Source organism: Balaenoptera acutorostrata, chromosome 7 (assembly GCF_949987535.1).
Source record: "Balaenoptera acutorostrata chromosome 7, mBalAcu1.1, whole genome shotgun sequence".
Lineage (NCBI taxonomy): Eukaryota > Metazoa > Chordata > Mammalia > Artiodactyla > Balaenopteridae > Balaenoptera > Balaenoptera acutorostrata.
The window spans coordinates 63,143,680-63,165,493 of NC_080070.1; the positions used below are offsets into that span (position 1 = coordinate 63,143,680).

Below are 21,814 nucleotides of genomic sequence, written 5' to 3' on the forward strand. Positions count from 1 at the left end.
AGATGAGGCTGGGGCTAGAGCAATGGCACCATAAATCATTAGTGCAAAGGATTCACTTGTCAGAAAGCAAGGTACCCTAGTCATTTAGTCCAGTTTACTGAACATAGTAGTTCAAGGGAAGGTTTCAAACAGGACACCTTTAACATTTAATAGCACTGAGTTTTCCGAGGTTAACACAATTGAGGACTGACCCCTTCTCTAGCATTGGAGATAACACTGTGTTATTGAGATTAGCTGATGTCCCTCCTACACCTAAATTTCAATTACAATTGTCCTTACTTCCTGTAATAAAATGCTTTACCATGAGTAGCTCTGTTGCTTAAGTAATTTGTAGAATATTTGGGGGTGAAAGTTGAAATTGAAGATGGTACCGATTTAAAATAAATATTTTTGGTGTAATTTACAACCTAAATGGATTTAGAATTAGTTTATTTCCTCACTGAAGAAAATGGGTCAGGCTGTAAAACTTGTGGGCACATAGGTCACCAGTTACTCTGTATTACTGTCCTACACTTGTGACACCCGTGCCTGCCCACTCCCAATGGTACTTGGTGGTATGAAGTACAAGTCAGTAGGAATTTCATATTAAGGATAATGACAGTTGAAAAGAATTAAAAAAAAAAATTAAATGATTCCACCAACTGTTTTAATGATCAGGTATCCCTTTTTTGGCCTAGTGAATGCTCAGTTTTAAAATCCTGAGAAAGAGATGCTATGATGGTTACTTTTATGTGTCAGTATGACTGGGCTAAGGGATATCCAGATAGCTGGTAAAACATTATTTCTGGGTGTATCTGTGAGCGTGTTTCTGGAACAGATTAGCATCTACATCAGCAGACTGAGTAAAGATGGCCCTTGCCAAAGTAGGTGGGCATCATTCAATCCGTTGAGAGTCCAAGTAGAACAAAATGGCAGAGGAAGGGCAAATTTGCTCTCTCTCCTTGAGCTGGAATGTCCATCTTTTCCTGCCTACAGACACTGGAGCTCCAGGTTCTCGGGCCTTCAGACTCTGGGACTTACACCAGTGTCCTCCCAGTTCTCAGATCTTCAGACTGCGAGTTACACCGTCATCTTCCCTTATTCTCAGACCTTCGGACTCACACTGTATTATACCACCGGCTTTCATGGTTCTCCAGCTTGTAGATGGCAGATCCTGGGACTTCTCAGCCTCTATAACCATGTAAGCCAATCTGCGTAACAATTTTATATATATATATATATCCATATATATCCTATTGGTTCTGATTTTCTAGAGAGCCCTAATGTAGGTACTCACAAATTACATAAGATGTTGGATTCTATTTGCTGTTTTAATAAAATCATTTTTTCACAGCGTGTCAAGGAAGTAATTAACATGGTGTAATTCGTGAGGTAGCAAGTAAATTCTTAACACAATTGGCCCAGGGTTTCATTTGGTAAGTCTAAGTCCTGACCTTACAGCTATGAAATTCCAAGTTTGTGCCTGAATAGATGACTAAAAGAATAAGAATGATATGACCAACGATATGTATCATTTAAACTTTTATTAATAAAACAGAAAACTAAACTCAGCCAGCTGCTTTTTTCTTGCATCTAATCTGACCATATGCCAGAGAAATGATTCTTTATGAGGACTTAGGTGAGAACTGTCAATAAACCAGTTCTGTTGAAAATGGCATAATGGAATATCTAATAACGTTAGGTAAATGAAATTAAAAAGAGAACAAATAACAGTATTAAAAATCACAGGAATCTCTCCTTTAAATATCGGGGCCTCCTTTAATAATCTTCAGTGTAGCTCACTGGCAATCATAAAAAATTCATCAAGTTCAACCATACTGCACAACCCCCAAAGGAAAAAACTGAGGGAACTCATGGGTAATTTTCACAGCTTCATTGTAAAGTCCAAGATCTGAAAGAAACAGTTCAGCAAACATTTAATCTACAGTGGAAAGCTGTAACATCAATTACTATCTAAAGAGTTATACCTATTTCTCTTTTCTCTCCCTTTTAGAGGTCAACTTGTTTTCACAATCCATTTCCTAAAACTGAGATATAGATCATCATATTTATTTAACTATGGCTCCAAAAAATAAAAGACATGGAGTATAGGAGACCACCCATTGTACAGGCACAGTTCTTGCCTGGTTGTGTTTTAGGTGCTGTGCATTATTTGATGCCTTTAATCTATATATTAAAATCAAACAAACAAAACTATTAACATTATTTTGTTTACCCCATTTAAGAAACTTTTCTTTCCACAAATATTAATTAATCTTTGTTGAGTTTCCTACATACACAAGCACTGTTTAGAAGCAGGCCAAAATGTCCTCCCATTTTCCTTTGGGATCAGAAAATTCTACAGAAATTGAAAATGTAGCAGGACTGAAACTCAAGACCAAGACATAGCAAGTTAAAAATAAAATTGTTTTCCACCTAATTCCATGAATTACAGCATGTTTTACTTACCAAAAGGATGGTTATCTTCTTTAAACTGGACATAAGATGCACACATAATGGTTGCCTTGGCCGTTACTCTTCCAACTACTTCCACGATTCCAGAGATTTCTTCATCAAGCTAACACACAGAACAAAATGTCAACTTGGTGTTATCACATTTTCAGTTGATAATTAACTTGGAAAATTGTTCTACACTTTACTAATCTTATCTTTCATTTCATGTAACAAAATAATTTTAAAATTTATCAGTGCAAAAATGGAATTGTAACTTGTTAAAAAATGTTTGAGTACTTATTACTGTTAGCATGTCACTAGTCCTGTTACCTTTAGCAGTGGCTTCAGGTCCAAAGATACAGTTAAATGTTTAAGTTGAAGCAAAATCACTTAAAGATACTGAGAATGTCCGGCATTTCCACAAGGAGTAATTTGTTTAAAAGGACCCATTGAAAGGAACTTTCTATTAACTACATTTGTACAGTGTGTTCTGCATTAACCAAACAGCATACAGATCTGTCTTCATAAAAAACCAAGAAAATATTTTTAAGTACAATAAACATAAAATGTAAAAACAAGTAAGTGACAACTGAAAATAAATGTAAACAAAAATAGAAAACTGAATTTTAAAAACGTAAAACTCTTGAGGAAGGAAAAAGTGATTTAAACAGAAGATTTTTCTTATGTGATTTTCATAAGGAATGAGAATTGTCACCCAGCATTTAAGGGGTGTATTAAAAAAATGACAGAGCCCAAAAAATCATTAGTTAGAAATGTAAAGGGAAATATAATGTAAGAAGAGGACAAATATTTGATTTTAGAGAGTGGGAAGTTTGATAAGCTGGTCCTTTATACATCCACTCCAAGAATCAGAAACATGAGCAACAAACCAAAACAAGATGAAGAATTAATTATAATATACATAGAATTAATACTTAAACATACAGGCTCCATCAACTCAATAGTTCCATTTTTTCCTTCTCCATCTGAAAGAATAAACATTTTCCCAGTGGGATGAATCTGAAAAATAAAAAGATTAAAAGTTTGACAAAAGATGAGCAGATTGACCCAAACTTACTTAATCGACGCACACAAAGCAATTGTTTTTGAACAGTTTAACTGGTTCATCATTATCATGTGTTAACATACATACCTGATCAAACGATGCCCAGTTAAATCTGAATTTCAGATAAACAAACATTTTCCATACAAATGTGTCCTGTATTTTTATTTGCTAAATCTGGCAACCCTATGCTAAGAACAATTAAAGAGTCCATATTATCTAAAAGTGAGATCTACTGCCACCCATTATTTAAATGGTACGTATCCCACAGAGGATATGTTTTTAAAAATTAGGCCTGAGGAAGTAAAGAGAGAACTGGTTGTCAGAAAACCTGGGTTCTAGTCCTGTAAGACAGCGGCAGAGTGCAGTCAGATCTGGTTTGAATGACAGCTTTACTACTTACTGCGGCCTTGAACCATACACTACTCCTAACCAATTTCCCTATCTGTGAAGTCCGAATACACCTATTTCAAGAAGATATGTGACTGAAATAAACTAATAAGCCTTTATACAAGAGCTTTCTCGGTTCCCGGATCCCGACACTTTGGGCCTGCTTCTCACCAGCAGGATGAGGGGCTGCACTCTAATAATGGGGTAAAATAACAGACTGGTATTGGATCAGTGAAGTACAATCAAGGAATGTTTTATAGAAAAGCGACTTCAACGAGAAAACGAAGTCTGAGAAAAGAGGAAACTGCATAAAAGGAGGAAACAAGAAAACTGGACTAGTCAAATCTGGGTAACTAAAAAATCAGGAAGTAGATGGAGTTATGTCTATAATTTCCTTTAAGTAAACACAAACGAGGGTGGGACGCTAGAATTTAGAACGGAGCGCGTTCGAAAACGTCGCGATTCCGCGTCCTAAAAGAAGCGCCAAAATAGGGCTGCAATGGTTAAAAAGTGTGCAAAAAGTTCCCTTGTGAGAAATAAAGCAATGGGGAGCGCAGTGATGCTATAAGGCTGTCCCTCCTCCTTCACCCTCCGTTACACACCCTGAGGCAGCCACCCTGTCACGGAGCCCCTCCCCCAAGGAGCCCAGGGTGGTGAGTGTGCGCACCTTCTCCAGCCTCCCTACGAAGCAAACGGGCTGGTCTATGAACTGAGCTAGCATGCTGGCGTTGATGCGCACCTTGGGCAACTCCATCACGTCCACCATGATTGCAACGGAAGGCCGCCAGCCGGCAGGAAACTAGCGGACAACTGAGACTGTGCGCCCCACGGACGTCTACGGGGCGGATTCCTCCGAAACCAATCGGCGGAGACCAGCACTCTCGCTCCACCAATCAAACGCACGGAAATCTCGATTGCAATCGCGCAGTCACCCGAAAGCGAAGAAAAAGGTAAGGACCCGTCCGGAAGTGGGGATCGGCTGCTTAGTGACGCGCGGCGCCCCGGAAGTTACCTGGGTCTTCCGCGAAGCGTACGTGGAGGCGGGGCTTGGATGGGGCGGGGCTGAGGCTCCCTTCTAAGGTCCCGGTCCTCCCCGCCGCGACTTAACCCCGGAAGCAGGGTGGCGGGCTCCTGTGCTGTTGCGGCGGGGGACTGCGGCGCGAGTCTCAGGTACCTATTCTCGCGGGAGTCGCCGCAGCCTTACTGTTGCGGAAGAGAGAGGCGGGAGTCGGTACCTGTTCCCCCGTGGCACTCTCGGTGCTGCGCCACCAGCTGTTCGCATTTCCCCGCCTCCCCTCTTCCCACTTCTGCTTGGGAAGCGCGGGGTTCTTGCTGAATGAAATCTAGGGAGAGGGTCTCTTTTTGACCCCCGTCCTTATGGAAACGAGAAGTGGGGTCGCCAGTGATTTTCATCGCCTTTGTGAAGCTCCTGCTCCTCGGTGGCAGAGGGTCGGTGATATACCGCCTCAGCTGCGTCACTTTCCTTCGTCAGTTTCCCCACCTGTGAGAAGAGGGGCCTGACCCCATTACCTCTATGACCCTTTCTAGCCCCGACATTCTGGCCACACTGTGGAGGTGCGGGTTTTCTCACCTCACTGTTAGCAACGAATTGAAGCATTTGGGAGTGGGTGAGGGAAGGACCACTGGGCTAGGAGACGAATTTAAATGGCTGTTAGATTCTGAGCAGGTGCGTTTCTTCCTGAGACATGATTTCCCTATCCGCAGAATGAGGAGGTTAGATAACTAAAATGGCAAGGTCCCAGCTGACTAAGTTTTGTCCATATGATTTACGGCCTCTTTCTTCTTTACGCCCCAGGAATCTTTTTCCCTATTGCTTTCCACACCTCAGGACTCTGGAGGGGAGATGAGGAGGTGTGGAGGATAACGCGTTTCAAGGAGATTTGGGGGGATTCTTGAATCTGTTGCTGGCTCATGTGGCTGTTGATTTGGGGGGCTTTATCTTCCGGGATTTGATACCTGCTTTGCCAGCGATATTCCCGAATGAGTGCTCATAAAAAAAACCTGCCAACGGTGCTCCGGAAATTGGGGGGAAAAAAAAAATCGGTGGGGGGTATATTATTATTTTTCGGAAACCGAGTCCATCAATTTGCCTAAAGCCAATTCAGGTACCTATCTAGAGTCTTCAGTTTAGTCTCGCAGTTGCCTTAAGCTAAGAAGTTCCTGTTTGAGACGTCACGCGGCAATTTAAGGTGGAAATCTGATGTGCCGTAATTAAATGATAGTTTGCATCTCTCCGTGTTTATTTAGCACTTAGCATCTATGTAAATATATTTGCCTTTTAATGTTGCTGTCACTGAAACTGATTTCGTTAGCAGATGCAGGGTGCATGTCAGTTGGTGCATAAAAAAGTGGTTGTCGGTGCAAGTGAGCAGAGCCTCTTTTATATTCCGTGCAGAGCCTTAACATCTTCTGCACTTCAGGGTTTGGAAACCAAGTTGATCGCATTATATTGGGTAGAGTACACATGAATATCCTTAATAGCAACTGTTTTTTAAAGAGCAGCCCTTAAAGCACCAGATGCTAATAGCACTGTTTTATAACAGTTAAAAAACCAATTTTGCCTACCAAGAGCATCTTTTTTCTAAACAGGGAGATGAGCAAGAAGATAATTTAAAATAGCTTCTTGGATATTTTTTCAGTCACGTGAAATTTATTACGTGATATCTAATGCACAAAGAAGAGTATATGTAGCTGATATGTATAGTTTCCAGAGAAATGAAATGAGCCCATGTGGGCCTCTCATTAAGAGTAAGAAATGGAACTTCACCATTAGGGGTGGGCATCCTCAGTTAAGTCCTCCTCTCTACCAGCCAGAAAGAAACACGCTCTTGAAATTTGTGTTAAGCACCCTAAGCTTTTCTGTATAGTTTTATCGCGCGTGTAGCCGTTCGTAAATGGCGTGGTACCGATTTATCCTCCTTGCAGGAGTGTAGGAGAATTCCAGTTGATCCACATCACCTCATAGACCAGGGTAGGTGGTAGAACATCAGCCAAGTAGTCCCCATTCCAAGCAGCAAAGAAGTGGGCAGACAAAAGGGTCTACCTTGATGGGACTCAGCTCCCTTTAAAGAGCCCTCCCGGAAGTCCTTCACAACTTGGAGTTTTACTTACTAGGTTAAGAACTTTCCCTTCTATTCCTAGTTTGATAAAAGTTTTAACTGAGTGGTTATGGAGTTTGATCAAATGCATTTTTTTGTCTTGAGATGATTGAAATGAATATATTTTTCAGTGGTGAATAACACTCACATTCCTGGAAGAAACACAACTTGGTTATGATATCTTTTATTCCGTATTCCTGGATTTGATTTGCTATTGTTTTGTTTAGGATTTTTGCATTCATGTTCGTGAGTGAGACTGACCTGTAGTTTTTCTTGCTTGTATATAGTCTTTGTCAGATTTTGGTATTATTAGCATTAGAGTAGTCTCATGAAATCAGTTGTGGAGTGTTTTCTCTATTCTCTAGATTTTGTGTAAACTTGGAGATACCTGTTCATTGACTGTTAGGTAGAACTCACCTGTAAAACGTTCTGGGTTTGGTATAGTAACCTGTACTTTCTGCTTTAGGCATATCCCACAAGTTTTTCATAAGTAGATGTTCATCATCATTAAGTTCTAAATATTTTCTAGTTTACAACATATTTCTTATTTGATTCAAGGGTTGTTTTTGTTTCCAAATATATAGGTTTTATTTATTAAAGTTGTTTTGTTGTTAATTTCTAGTGTAATTACATTATCAGCAAATGGTATGGTCTGTCTGATACTAACTCTGTGAAAGTGTGAGACTTGCTTTAAGACATCAAGTTTTTGCAAATGTTTCATGTGTTCTTCGGAAAAAAATTGTGTTTTCCAGTTATTGGATCAAACTTGTTAATTGCAGTATTCAGCTATTTCTATTTTCTTACCTTTTGTCTGATTAATGTCTCAATTATAGAGATAATTGCAAATGGTAGCATTGGCAGTTTCTCCTTGAACTTCTGATGACTTGTGCTATATTTTTTTGAAGATTTGGTTTTCGCTACATACAAGATGAAGATTATGAAGTAAAATGGTGCGATGAAGTAGTGACTATCTCAAATCATGCTTTTTGCCTTAAAGTTAATTTTGTTGCTACTACGGTAGACACATCGGCTTTCTTTTTGTTAGAATTTGTTTGCTGTCTCTTTTTTCTTCCAGTACTTCACCTAAGGGAGGCAAGACTCATGAGCTTGGATGTTCATTTCCTCATCTCTTTGGTCGCTTATCAGAGAGCTGACCTGGCAGGTCTCAGCTCAAAGGAGGATCAGACTGATACCAGCCTGTGGGCTCCAGCAGCTCCTTCCCAACAAGGCACTTCTTTAAGCAGTAAGCTTCCATTATGACAGAATTGCCCAAATGTGTGGAGGCTGGATTCTTTTTATTTTTTTTAATTGAAGTATAATTAATTTGAAATATTGTGTTAGTTACAGGTGTACAAAGTGACTCAGTTTTATATTCCTTTCAGAATCTTTTCCATTATAGATTATTACAAGATATTGAATATCGTTCCTTGTGCTATATGGTAAATCTTTGTGGCTTATCTATTTTACGTGTAGTAGTTTCTGTTTGTTAATCCCGTACTTCTAATTTATCCCTCCCTGCTTCCCTCTCCCCTTTGGTAACCATAAGTTTGTTTTCTATGTCTGAGTCTGTTTCTGTTTTGTATATAGATTTAATTTTTTTATTTTTTAGATTCCACATATAAGTGATGTCATATAGTATTTGTCTCTCTCTGTCTGACTTAGTATAATATTCTTTAGGTCCATCCATGTTGCTGGAAATAGCAGTATTTCATTCTTTTTTATGGCTGAGTAATCGTCCACTCTGTGTGTGTGTGTGTGTGTGTGTGTGTGTGTGTGTGTGTGTGTATACATATACTACCTCTTTTTTTTCTTTTTTTAAAAATTTACTTATTTTTTGGCTGTGTTGGGTCTTCGTTGCTGCTCGCGGGCTTCTCCTTAGTTGCGGCGAGCAGAGGCTACTCTTTGTTGCAGTGCACCGGCTTCTCATTGCGGTGGCTTCTCTTGTTGCAGAGCACAGGCTCGAGGCGTGCGGGTTTCAGTAGTTGTAGCACGTGGGCTCAGTAGTTGTGGCTCGCAGGCTCTAGAGCCCAGGCTCAATAGTTGTGGAGCACGGGCTTAGTTGCTCTGCGGCATGTGGGATCTTCCCAGACCAGGGCTCGAACCCCTGTCCCCTGCATTGGCAGGTGGATTCTTAACCACTGTGCTACCAGGGAAACCCCATACCACCTCTTTTTAAGCCAGTCATCTGTTGATGGGCACTTGGGTTGTTTCTATGTCTTCGCTATTGTAAATAGTGCTGCTATGAACATTGGGGTGCATGTATCTTTTCTAATTAGAGTTTTCATCTTTTCTGGATATATGCTCAGGAGTGGGATTGTTGGATCATATGGTAGTCTAATTTAGTATTTTAAGGAACCTCTGTACTGTTTTTCATAGTGGCTGCACCAATTTACATTCCCACCAACAGTGTAGGCGGGTTCCCTTTTCTCTACACCCTCCCCAGCATTTATTATTTGTAGACTTTTTGATGATGGCCATTCTGACAGGTGTGAGGTGATACCTCATTGTGGTTTTGAATTGCATTTCCCTAATAATTAGCTATGTTTAGCATCTTTTCACGTGCCTGTTTGCCATCTGTATGTCTTCTTTAGAAAAATGTCTATTTAGGTCTTCTGCCCATTTATTGATTGGGATGTTTGTTTTTTCAGTGTTGAGTTATATGAGCTGTTTGTATATTTTGGATATTAACCCCTTGTCAGTCACATCATTTGCAAATATTTTCTCCCATTCCATAGGTTACGTTTTTGTTTTGTTTATGGTTTCCTTTGCTATGCCAAAGCTTTTAAGTTTGATTAGGTCCCATTTGTTTATTTTTGCTTTTATTTCTTTTGCCTTGGGAGACTGATCTACGAAAGTACTGCTACATTTTATATGAGAGAATGTTTTGCCTATGTTCTCTTCTAGGAATTTTATGGTGCCATGTCTTATATTAAGGTCTTTAAACCATTTTGAGTTTATTTTTGTATATGGTGTGAGGGAGTGTTCTGATTTCATTGACTGACTTGTAGCTGTTCAGCTTTCCCAACAGCACTTGTTGAAGAGAATTTCTTTTCTTCATTGTATATTCTTGCCTCCTTTGTTGAAGATTAATTGCCTGTAGGCGTGTGGGTTTATTTCTGGGCTCTCTATTCTCTTCCATTGATCTGTTTGTCTATTTTTGTGCTAGTACCACACCGTTTTGATTACCATAGCTTTGCAGTATAATGTGAAGTCTGGAATGGTTATGTGGAAGCTGGATTCTTTTTTTCTGGGAACACTAGTGTTTAGTGGATCATGAGTGCTTTGCCACTTCTGTGCTTGTTATGTTATTGCCAATACACCTTATTTGATATTTATACTGTGTGACCCTTGTGGTATTTGTGTCTGTGTTGGCCTGATAACTTTCAACTTTTCTGGGTCCTTATGTTTTAGGTGTTTCTCTTGTAAATGGTGCATATAGCTAGAGGTTTAGTTTTTTTGTCTTTTGTCCATTTCCATCGATTGTGGCTACTGATATTTTTGGATTCATTTTAACAGTCATTTTGTGCTTCCTGTGTGTTCTGCTTTTTTGTTGTTGTTGTTCTTTATTTTTTTCTCCTCTCTTGCCTTCCTTTGAATTGACTTTTTGTTATTTTTTTTTTCGTAATTCCACTTTATTCCTCTGTATTAGTTTGAATGTTACATATTCTTTAATAAAATATTTTGTGGTCACGCTTTAACAAATACATTAAAGTCTAAAGTTACTTTACTCTGTGTCAAGACAAGAACCTACAACTCCACTGACCTTTTTCCAATTGTATGCTGTTGTCTAGAGTTTTAGTTCTATCTTGATTCCTTTTAACTCCACAAATTAGGCATTATTATTATCTTATGCAGTTAATATTTGCTTGGAATTATTCATATATGTATCATTTTCTTTACTTACTATTTATTTTTACATCTCAACTTTTTTTCTGTTGTTTCCTCTCCTTTTTTTTTTTTTTTTGAGGTACCTTCTTCGGAAGTTCTTTCAGTGAGAATTGTTGGCAGTACATTCCATCATTTTGTGTTTTTCTGAATATGGTTATTTTATCCTTGTTTTCAAAAGATAGGTTTATTATCTATCTACATAGAATTCTAAATGGACAATTAATTTCTCTCAAGACTACTCTGATATTATTTTACTCTTATAATATTTGCTTTTCTTTTAAATTGTGACTTTGTTCTTTCATGTCTCTATCTGCTTGATCTTCAGTTTGTTTTTGGTATTCTGCAGTTTTACTGTATAATGTATCCTGATGAGGAGTTCTTTTATTTAGTTTTCTGGTGAATATGTTGTGCTTTGTGAATCTGATAATCTTGTCTTTATCAGCAGTTGGACATTTTCAACCATTATCTCTTTGAATATTGCTTCTCTCCTATTCTCTAACTCCTTCTGGAACTCTGATTAGAAGTAGGAAGGACCTCATGTGCTCTTGATCTCTGTTTTAGAATTCAGTGGTTTTGATTCTTTGTGCTGAATTCTGGATAATTTTTTCTAATTTTCCAGTTTACTAGTTCTTTATGCAGTTGTGAGTCATTTGCTTTAATTTCAATACTAGTTTTTATTTGTTTCTAGAAGTTCTGTTTGGTTCTTTTTACAAATCTTAGTAGTGTTTATTTATACTCTTGTCATAGTTTTAGGTCTCCCTTTATTTCTCCATATATTACAGAATATAAAGTAAGTCTGTTTATGGTCTGGTTTTGATACCCACAGTCTTGATGGGTCTGATTCTGTAGAGTTTTTTGACTCTGTTGACTCTTGCTTACTGTGGCTTATTTCTTTATTTGTACAGTATTTTTTGATTATGAATTCATGTTTCTTGGAACTTTTTTGTTGATTTTTTTGAGGTTTCGTTCGAGGGTATTTTACTCCAGAGAAGATCTTTGTTTCCTTCTTACAAAGATGTTTAGCCACAGGCTTTGTCCTTGTTCCCTGTGGGACATGGATAATTAAAACCCAGGCTTTTAGCCATTAGAAATCAAAAGTGGCCACAGGGAAAATGTTAACTCTAGTATTTGCATATACCCTTGTGGATTTATAGATTCTTTTCTGGCTTCTATAGATTTTCTTCTTATTGTTTTATTGGGTTAGCCATACATTAAAAATACATATTTATATTTAAGACATTACCACAAGTACTCTTTTAGAGAGCCAATGTGGGGATTCTGTTAGTTGTTGAGGATAACAAGGTCTTGGTGAAGGTATAGTAGGGCACTGGGGAGTGGCAAGAATTAAGGATGAAGCTAAGTAGAGACCAGAATTTGGAATGTCTTCCTTATATGCCATGCCAAGGAGTTGAGCTTAATAGTGATGCTGGAGGAGAGCACTGCAAAGGGAGTGATCAGTTTGACATTTTAGGTTGAGTATTCTGGGTTCATGATGATGAATGTCTTGGAATATCCTAATCAAGGTGCTTTTGGTACAAGTAACATGACCTTTTTAAACAAGCTTAAACTTTTTTTTTTTCGATTGATTGATTGTGGTAAAATGTACATAAAAATTGCCATCTTAACCATATTTAATTGGATGGCTCAGTGGCATTAGGTACATTCACATTGTTGTACAACCATTGCTGTCATCCATTTCCCAAACTTTGTCATCATCCCATACTGAAACTCTCTGCCCATTATACAGTCTATGAATTTGATTACTCTAGGTACCTCATATAAGTAGAATCATACAATATTTGTCCTTTCCTGTCTGTCTTATTTCACTTATCATAATGTCTTCAAGGTTCTTCTATGTTGTAGCATGTATCAGAGTTTCATTCCTTTTAATGCTGAATAATAGTCCATTGTATGTAGTAAATACCATATTTTGTTTATCCACTCTTTATTTTGGGTACATTTGGGTTGTCTCTACCTTCTAGCCAGTTTACTTTTAGGTCAAAAGGAAACTGATTAGAACTATTTTGGGTTAGCTTGACACGCCTAAGGTTTATTAGCCTTATAAGGAGCTGAAGCCATGAAGAGGAAAGCTTTCAGAATCCAGACTGTCTTCTGCTTCTTTTGAGACCACTTTCTCTTCAGCCAAGCAATTGTTGCTTCACTGTTTACATAGACCTGCATGGTTACCCCAAACTTTGTGAACGGCTCTTGGGAGAATCTAACTTGCCAGCTGTAGTCACTTGACCATACATCTTCCAAACAACTATGGTGTAGAAGGGGACTTGGGGAGGATTGGGTAGAAACATGTTGGGAACATAGCAGGGTCCACTGTGTTGAAAAGACACCCAAGGGGGTTGCAGTAATCAAACTGGAGATGTTGGTGAGCTGAACCCAAGTAGGGGCAGTAGGAATAGAGAGAAACCAAAAGTTTCATGAGATATCATGGGGTTGCAGGACTTAGTGGGTGGGGGAGAGTGGATGAAAGGGAGAGGGTGAAATTAAGGTAACACTTACGGTTCTGTCTCTAGCAGCTGTTTGGACCATCATGCTTTTTTCTGAGATAGAGAGTAGAGTAGGACACGTGTGCTGGGAAGATGACTCAGCCTTGGGCACTGAAGTAGTGCAGCACAGGGTGAAGGATAAAATCTGGATTAAATCTTGATACTTAGGTGACTTTTGGAAAAATTATTCATCCTTTCAGAGCTTCAATTTCTGTATAAACGTGGGAGATAATAAAGCTTCATGGGGTTATTTTAAGCATTAAATAAGATTTGCATATGTAAATCCCTGAGCACAGTGCCTGGTTATACTAAGTACTTAAATAATAAATTGCAACTTATAACTGTTAATAGCGTGACCAAATTGTCCTAAAGTATCTGCTGGACACCTTAGTGATGATGAACGATAAGTTAGTAAAGGTGGAAGAAAACCCCGGCGTGCTTCCCCAGATGGAAGGAAGTGTGTGTGGGCTTGTCTGAGAGTGAGAATCCTGAAGCATCTGGGTGACGGTATGTTTTGCCCAGCTCTGCTCAGCAGCCTGGATGGAAGAGACTGTGTCCTCTTACAACCATTTGAGTGTTACCAAGATGTTGTCTATACTGTTCAGCAGTTTCTTGTGGAAAATTATTGTCAGGGAGATATTTTTCCTCTTGATCTTTCAGTCTATATTTTCCATTCCTTATGTTTATTCATTGAAGCAGAGACTGGGTGAGCGGGCTACTTTCGTCTTCCTCACTGAACTTTCTATTGCAGGCAGCTTCTTGTTTCTGTGTCTAGTCCTGGAAGACAGGTGGTTGCATACGTTCCTTGGCTTGTTCAGTTCTCAGTTGCTAACAGAAACTCATCATGTGTGGGTCTTCCAGGCCGAGATTGAGTCTTCCGTGGCTCAGACCGTTGAGGTCTCTGAATGAATTAGAGAATTAGGAGCAGTTTGTAATTCTTCGAACATGAAAGTAGATCTCTTTCCTGTGTTCTGCTCATGGAGCTTTTTCTGTCTGGGACCCTGTTTTACAAAGTCTTCCTTGGGCAGTTATAAACCATTGCCCTCCTTATTTTTCCCCTGTTGCTTGCCAAGGCCAAAAACTATCATCTTTGAATGGAGGTAGAAGATCTCCCAGGAGAAGGGGAGGGTCAAGGGAGGGAATCCAATTTTGCCAGACTTCGGAAAGAATTCCCATGCAGTGGGATGTCTGGCAGCCTATTTTTTTCTGGTAGGTACAGCTGTGTTTTAGAATTAAGTTTAGGCAATGGGGATGGATGAAATACTTTCTCCATCTTCGTGGTTCACTCTCCTGTTGTAATGGTTTGCTTGTCTATTCGCTTATTCATTCATTCATCCTTGGATAGGATTTCAGAAGATGTAGCATGTGGCAGAGAGCACAGTAATGAACTCTTGGTCAGTTGTACTTCTTGGTCAATCCCCACTGATTGTGGAGTTCATGGACATTTGACTCAGACTTTTGGCATATGGTTGATAGTTATTGCCAGTTTTTTTCTTGTGTTTCTTTATGTGCATTTTGATGAAAAATTGGGAGGAGGTGAAACAGCTTTCTTATTTACTCAGGAGTCTGAAGCAAGTCTTCAGACAGGTAACAATATTTGACTAGACTGTTAGCAACTTGTTAGCCACTTGCTTGGCCTGTGCTGGTTTTACACAGGACTCGGCACCATGCTTTGTGCCCACTGGCCTTGTGAGAGGTGATAGAGAGGCAGGACAAGAAGCAGCAAATAGATTAGATAGTTCCTTGAATTTGGAGAAACTGCCTTGTTTGGTGTTGTCCTCTAGGGCCTAGAACTGTGCCTGGCCAGTATTTGGCCTTCAAAACATGTTGGTTGATTGAATTAAAAAATGAGCAAATGAACAAACGACTGAATTTTAGAAGTTTGTTTTTATTAAGGAAGGAAATACTTTTGATGATGCAGTTAGATTGTATTGGAAGTCGAATGATGTAGATTTTTAATGGGCAATTGAGGAGTGAGTTTTTTTGGAAGATGTATGTAATGGTTCCTGTTGTGTGTTAGATGTACTTAAGTGAGCAAATAGAGACATTTAAAGACCCACACTGAATAATGCTTTATTTTTTTAAATTCATTCTCCATTTCTCTGTGCTATAGAGAGTTGTAAAGAGGGGTGATCTCACAATTGGTCTACTTTGTTCTTCCTTACGACTTTATTAAATAAATCACCTATTTAAATAAATCACCTAAGGTATTTGTTTCATGTGAAGAGATGCTTTTGTTAGAGTTGCCTGGGGTCTTTTTCAGGGTGTGTTTTCATTTTAGATTTACATCGTTGAACACAGTGGTTAGAAATTAGTATTTTATTGGTAGGTATCAGTGTTATTTAAGCCAAAATCAACTTTTTTTGTGTGACAGTTACGTAGAATTATACTTGTAACTTTTCTGAAACATAAAAATATGTAATTGTGTTGTTAATTTAGAGAAGTCGGGATAACACTAAAGCCTCTAAATTACGTTCTTTGTCAATGAATGACACCAAAATGGTATAAATTATAAGTGCGGTTTGTTATAAGCTCTCAAAGGCAGCAACTTTATCTTCTAAACTTCTATCTCTTCACACTATTTAACATCCTTCTTGAGAAAAAAAAAAGAATGGTTTTTGCATGTCCTGCATTAGAAAGAGGGAAGTTTTTGTTTGTTTTAATAAAACCTCTTGAAATTAATATGGTTTCTGATTAGAATGCATCACATACTAGGTGATCGCACCCATCTACAGAGGAGTAGTTTACAACAAAGAATTATCTGGTCTAAAATGCTAAGAGTGAAGAGGTTGAGAAACTCTGGTCTAATGTAATAGGTGATTTCCTCTCCCCTAAATTAGTAGAATCAGTGGAGACTTTTTTATGCTATCCTATTTTTCATTTTATGAGTAAGAGACAGTAGTGGAAAAAAAGCAGTCAGTCTTTATCATTGCCAGGCTGCCATTCTTGATTCTGAAAATAATAGGGTAGTTAATTAAAAGGAAAACAAAACCCCCAAATCCAACAACAGCAGCAAAACTACACAAAACTTCCCGGATGATTCTGATAGAGACTTTGGGGGGTGATAATTTACAGAGCAATGGAGGAGAGTAAAATTGTCTGAGGTCTCTTTTACCTTAGTGAGACTGTCAATTTTTAATGATGGAAAAGGGATCTGAGAAGAAAGAAGGTTCTGTTCTAAAATTTTCTTGGGCCAACTTGTGACTTTTCAAAATAACTTTATCATGTGCTTGAAAAGCAATTCTGCTAGAGAAAATTAGTAATTCCAGATCATGTAATGCTTCCATGATAGCAGGATTTTATTATTATGGTGACAACTAAGATTGTAAACGGTTCCTGGTGGTAGGTATCTTGCATGGGAATGAGGAGTAGTTGGCTGTTGAGATTATCCAATGCAACCCGGTGCTGCTCTCCATGGCGAATAAAGCCAAGTGTTAAAAAGTCATCAAGTGCGGCGATAAATTACAACCCCCTCCCCCCATTGCCCTCAGTACTCTTTTAACCTAGGATTTCCTGTATTATATTTAAGGATTTCATGTTTGAATCCTACGTGTCCCATTTCTGAAAAGCTTTTCCTGCCTTTAATTTAATATAAAGTAAAATAAGAAAAGGATTTAAACTGTAAGAATAAAAAAAAAAAAAAAGCAAAAAAACTATAAAGTCAAGGAAAAAAGTCCCAGCTTCGCCCCTGTTGAAATCTATACTGTGAAGTTCTTCAGAGCTCCTCTGCACTCTTCTAGAACCCTCCCTTGCCTATGCTTTATAATCATCAATTTGTAGCTTGAGGTCTTCTGACTTCCTCAGTATTTTAGATGTTCTGTTTTGGCTGAAAATAATACATGTTTAATGTCTCAGTTTGCTAAAAGCAACTATATAGTCATATAGGGAAGTGAGTTTTATTAAATCATGTACCTTCAATTTTTAATGCCTGTTATATATGTTCATGATATCACTTTCCAGTTAGGTGACAAGTGAAAAGATTAGGAGTGATAAATTAGAAGACAGACTCTCTTAAAAATGAGATTGCCACCGTTGCTTTGTATTCATCTGGATTTGTTGTAAAAGCTGCACTAATGTTCTGAGGGCATCTCTGAGCTACTCCAGATCAGTGGAAATGAAATGGAAATCTGAGTTCAAGGAGAAAATAGAACAATGTCAAATTTCCTGCTGTTAGAAAAGAAAGAACTTGCTTATATACTTTAAAATGGCTGATGGTGGATATTAAAATGCTGTGGTGTTTAGATTACATGAGATAAATTTAAAAGAATGATACAGTTGTTTTATTTCAACATATAAATATAATATGCTAGAAACTACATTCTCTATTATTTTCAGTGTAAAGGTTTAGATGTCAACTTAAAATGTACAAGAGAGCGCATGATTTTACAAAATTCTTTTAGGGAGTGTGTGAGCACCAAAGTAGGATTAGTGGCTTTGAAACTTTTTTGTCTCCAGCCTAAACATGAAATGTGACATTTCATGTCAGGACCTAGTACATGCACCCGCAAGCAAAAGTTCATAAACATTACTTACCACATGTGACATTCTCTGATAAACTTTTTGCTTCTCCTTTTCTTTTTTTTCTTCCTCTCCCCCCCGCCCCCTGCATTTCATTCTATTCAAAGATCTGGTCATGATTCACTAAATTGAGTTTATTTCCAGTAAAGGGTTGAGACCTACAGTTTGGAAAACAGCTGTAGATCCAAGATTCAGTTCGTTTTTATTTTCTTTCCTGAGTGGGGTTTTTTTTTTTTGGTGGGGGAGGGTAGGATTCTGAGTAAAAATCAGAGAGACGGATATAAAATTTCTATTAATGCTTTAATTCATTGGCCTTCAAACTGTTCTGGGAGCTCATCTGCGACATCAGTTGAAATGTCTTTCCTGGCTCCCCTCTTGCTTATCCTCTTAGATGCCTGTACCTCTCACCCATGACACCAATATCACAAACTTTCAAAGATAAAAAACCCAGATGAATGGAAAAACAGGGGGAGAATATTTGGGTAATCCTAATTGGTAGTCTGAAGGTAATGGATACACTTTAAAAGAGGACAAAATCATCTCCCTCATACAAATAAAAATCTGTCAGAGACTTATTAACTCATCAATTAAGGAAGAAATTAGTAGTATATTACCACTGGTTCAAAAGAAAACTCAAAGTATCACCACACAATATAGTCAAATAAGGGAATGTTGAATTTGTTAATTATTGCAAAACTGGTCACTGTCCCTAGGGCAGCATTAATGCATCTGGTGGGTAGGGATTATTTGTATGACTATCAATTTTCTGCAAGTTATCAACTGTCTCTACAGAGTTGTAACATAACCGACTCAGATAAACAAAGGTGGAGATAACCAGGACAGACGTGCTAGCCGTAATAGCCACTAAATTCCAAAGTCTTTTACAGTTTTTCCTTATTCTGATTAGATTTAGGCTATTAAACTAGGTCTAAAACTTTGACACCTAAAGGCCAAATCCAGTTTGAAGAGGATTTATTCAGCCTGCAGAGTATTTGAAAATTTTTTGAATTTGTTGCTATCATCTAAAAACTAGGTTTTTACATAACAGTTGGATTTCTAGTTTGTCTTGAAAAATCAGACTTGGTGACACTGGGCCCACATCCCTTCATGGAACAGTGGTTGGAGCTGCCAAAGGTACTTAAAAAAAATTTTTTTTTAAATCTTTATTTTTGTAGAGTTACCATCTGATCCAGCAATCTCAGTCCTGGGCATATATCCAGAAAAGGTGAAAACTCTAATTACAAAAGATACATGTACCCCAATGTTCATAGCAGCACAATTTATAATAGCCAAGACATGGAAGCAACCTAAGTGAACGGATAAAGAAGATGTGGTACAATGGAGTATTACTCAGCCATAAAAAAGAATAAAATAATGCCATTTGCAGCAACATAGATGTACCTGGAGACTATCATACTAAAAGAAGTAAGTCAGAAAGAGAAAGACAAATATCATATAATATTACTTATTTGTGAAATCTAAAAAAATGATACAAATGAACTTATTTACAAAACAGAAACAGACTCACAGACACAGAAAACAGTCATGGTTACCAAAGGGGAGGGGGGTGGGGGAGGGATAAATTAGGAGTTTGGGATTAACAGATACACACTACTATATGTAAAATAGATTGCAATAAGGACCTACTGTATAGCACAGGGAACTATATTCAATAATGGAAAAGATTCTGAAAATAATATATATATAAACTGAATCACTTTGCTATACACCTGAAAGTAACACAGCACACAGTAACATAATAACACAGTTTTCTTGATTGTAAATCAAGTATACGTCAATTAAAAATTTTTAAAATATTTATTTTTTATTGTAAAACAATATATGATATTTGACTTAGAAAAAAGCAAATACTACAAAAGAACCATAAATTAAATATAAACTGGGCATGCTTCCTGGTAACAACAACTATTAGGTTTGGTGTATATTTCTCCATATTTTTTTCCTAAGAATGTACAAAACTTACCTGCACATACAAAATAGAAATTTATAATTAGAAAGCCTGCTAGTTTCATTTTGAAAAAGCAAATAAGTTAGAAAAAGTACTAGAAAGGATGAAATAGTATAAAACACATACTTCAGCTAAAATGTTCTCTCTCCAAGAGGCCTGGGTGACAGTGAGAACAGGAGTTCTGAGTCCAAGGCCCATGGTCCCACACACAGGCATCAAAGGGAGGGACCTTCAGACAGAGGCCACCTTACACCTTCAATTTACATTCCTCAGAGGTTCCTAGATGCATTGGGACCATCTTGGGTGGTGGCCAGGAGTCAGTGGGAAGATGCCCTAACCGTAGCCTCAGCCTGGTCCTAATGTTTTTAGTGATGGTTATTTTTTTTTTTTTTTTACTTTGGCCATAACAGCAAATGCAAATCTGATTCCAGGCTTTCCCAGCTCAAAACCTTTCAAAGCTCTTTCACTGGTTCCTCACAAGCCTTGTTTCGGCGAAGGGCTCCTCCTCGTGGCTCCCTGGGCATCTCCCCCCTCCCTAGAGGGGACATCTTTAGACCAAGCCTGCACTTTCCTTCGCTCCTGTCTCAGACTGGGCTGGTTTCACTCTTAGTTATCTGCCTGGCATTTGAATTTACCCCCCTGGATTATACTGAAGAGGTCAGTTGTTTCTGCAGTTTTGAAATGTGAAACAATATAGTCGAGTTAACATTTTAGTCCTGGTACGACAACCAAGTATAATGTTTTTGAAAAATTTGAAGAAATGGTGGTATACACATCCGTTTGGTGATAATTAAAGGGGTGTATTTTCATAATATAATTTGAGATGGTAGAGATCAGGATCTCAATCCCTGAACTTTTATATTTTCAGTTTGAAATACCACTGATGTTTGTAATTTCAGCTACCACTTACATTCTAACAGCTCCCAAATTCCAACTTATTCCTTTCATTGGAGCACTAGGTCCTATTTTTCCAACTGCATTTCACATATTTCCATTTGGACCAGTCATTGTTTCCCTACATGTAAACTTGTCTGAAATGGAGTTAATTTTTTTCTTCTCTTAAATTTCCTTTTCCTACTTTCCTTTTCTTATTCTTCATATCACTTTCTTTACTTCCTCAGGCTTGAAACTTCAGTCGTCTTTTAGTAGTTCCTTTCCATCAGTATTTTGTAGAGTTGAGAGTCACTAGGTCCTGTTTCATATTTCTGTACACCCCTTCTTTTTCATTCAAACTTCTCCCACCATAGTCCAGTCCCTTTCGCTACAGCGTTCTAACTTCATGGCTCCACTTTCTCAATCAGTCTCTCCAGCGTTTTATTTTGTTTTATTTTAATTGAAATATAGTTGGTTTACAGTGTCATGTTAGTTTGAGGTATACAGCATGGTGATTCAGTTATACATATATATACATATATATATAATATATATATACATATTTTCTTTTTGATTTTTTTTCTATTATAGGTTATTACAAGATATTGAGTATAGTTCCCTGTGCTATACAGTAGGTTCTTGTTGGTTATCTATTTTATATACAGTAGTGTATATGTGTTAATCTCAAACTCCTAATTTATCCCTTCCCTCCTTTCCCGCTTGGTAACCATAAGTTTGTTTCCTATGTCTGTGGGTCTATTTCTGTTTTGTATATAAGTTCATTTTTATCATTTTTTTTTTCTGGATTCCACATGTAAGCAATATCATATGATATTTGTCTTTCTCTCTCTGGCTTACTTCACTTAGTATGATAATCACTCGGTCCATCCATGTTGTCTAGCCTATTGTTTTAAATTTAATCTTTCTGAAACACTACTTTCCTCAAGATCCTAGACTACAAAATAATATTAAATGAATCCCGGTAAGCCACTCTGGATATTCTAATATTTTCTTGACTTAGTAGCCCTTTTAATAATTTGTCTCTTCTTTTGTAGTCTTC

The 21,814-nt window shown here is 37.9% G+C and overlaps 2 protein-coding genes across 5 annotated transcripts in view; one reads left to right on the forward strand and one right to left on the reverse strand.

The window, feature by feature from the left end:
- Positions 1-1,508: 1,508 nt before the first annotated feature.
- Positions 1,509-4,833, reverse strand: RPA3 (replication protein A3). 2 transcript variants are annotated; one of them, XM_007164783.2, is made up of 4 exons: positions 4,554-4,833; positions 3,379-3,453; positions 2,449-2,557; positions 1,509-1,891 (listed from the first exon to the last, which is right to left on the reverse strand). In XM_007164783.2, the coding sequence occupies exons 1-4, from the start codon at positions 4,650-4,652 to the stop codon at positions 1,809-1,811; spliced, it is 366 nt and encodes a 121-aa protein (XP_007164845.1). In that variant the 5' UTR covers positions 4,653-4,833; the 3' UTR covers positions 1,509-1,808. The 2 variants fall into 2 exon arrangements, with proteins under 2 accessions (XP_007164845.1, XP_007164846.1); XM_007164784.3 differs by having other exon boundaries at positions 4,626-4,792.
- Positions 4,824-21,814, forward strand: part of UMAD1 (UBAP1-MVB12-associated (UMA) domain containing 1) — a 240,602-nt gene continuing 223,611 nt past the window's right edge. The window contains exons 1-2 of one of the 3 annotated variants that reach the window (XM_028164311.2): positions 4,923-5,056; positions 8,081-8,248. The gene's annotated coding sequence lies outside the window, so the exon portion shown is untranslated. The other 2 variants (XM_057549790.1, XM_028164307.2) reach the window with 2 other exon arrangements.

Excerpts from the sequence above, each read along its gene's own strand:
- RPA3 (XM_007164783.2), bottom strand. The coding sequence starts at position 4,652 with ATGGTGGACGTGATGGAGTTGCCCAAGGTGCGCATCAACGCCAGCATG. Across the intron at positions 3,454-4,553 it reads TCGTAGGGAGGCTGGAGAAG|ATTCATCCCACTGGGAAAAT; the intron begins GTGCGCACACTC and ends TTTATTTTTCAG. Across the intron at positions 1,892-2,448 it reads AGAAGATAACCATCCTTTTG|ATCTTGGACTTTACAATGAA; the intron begins GTAAGTAAAACA and ends TGTTTCTTTCAG.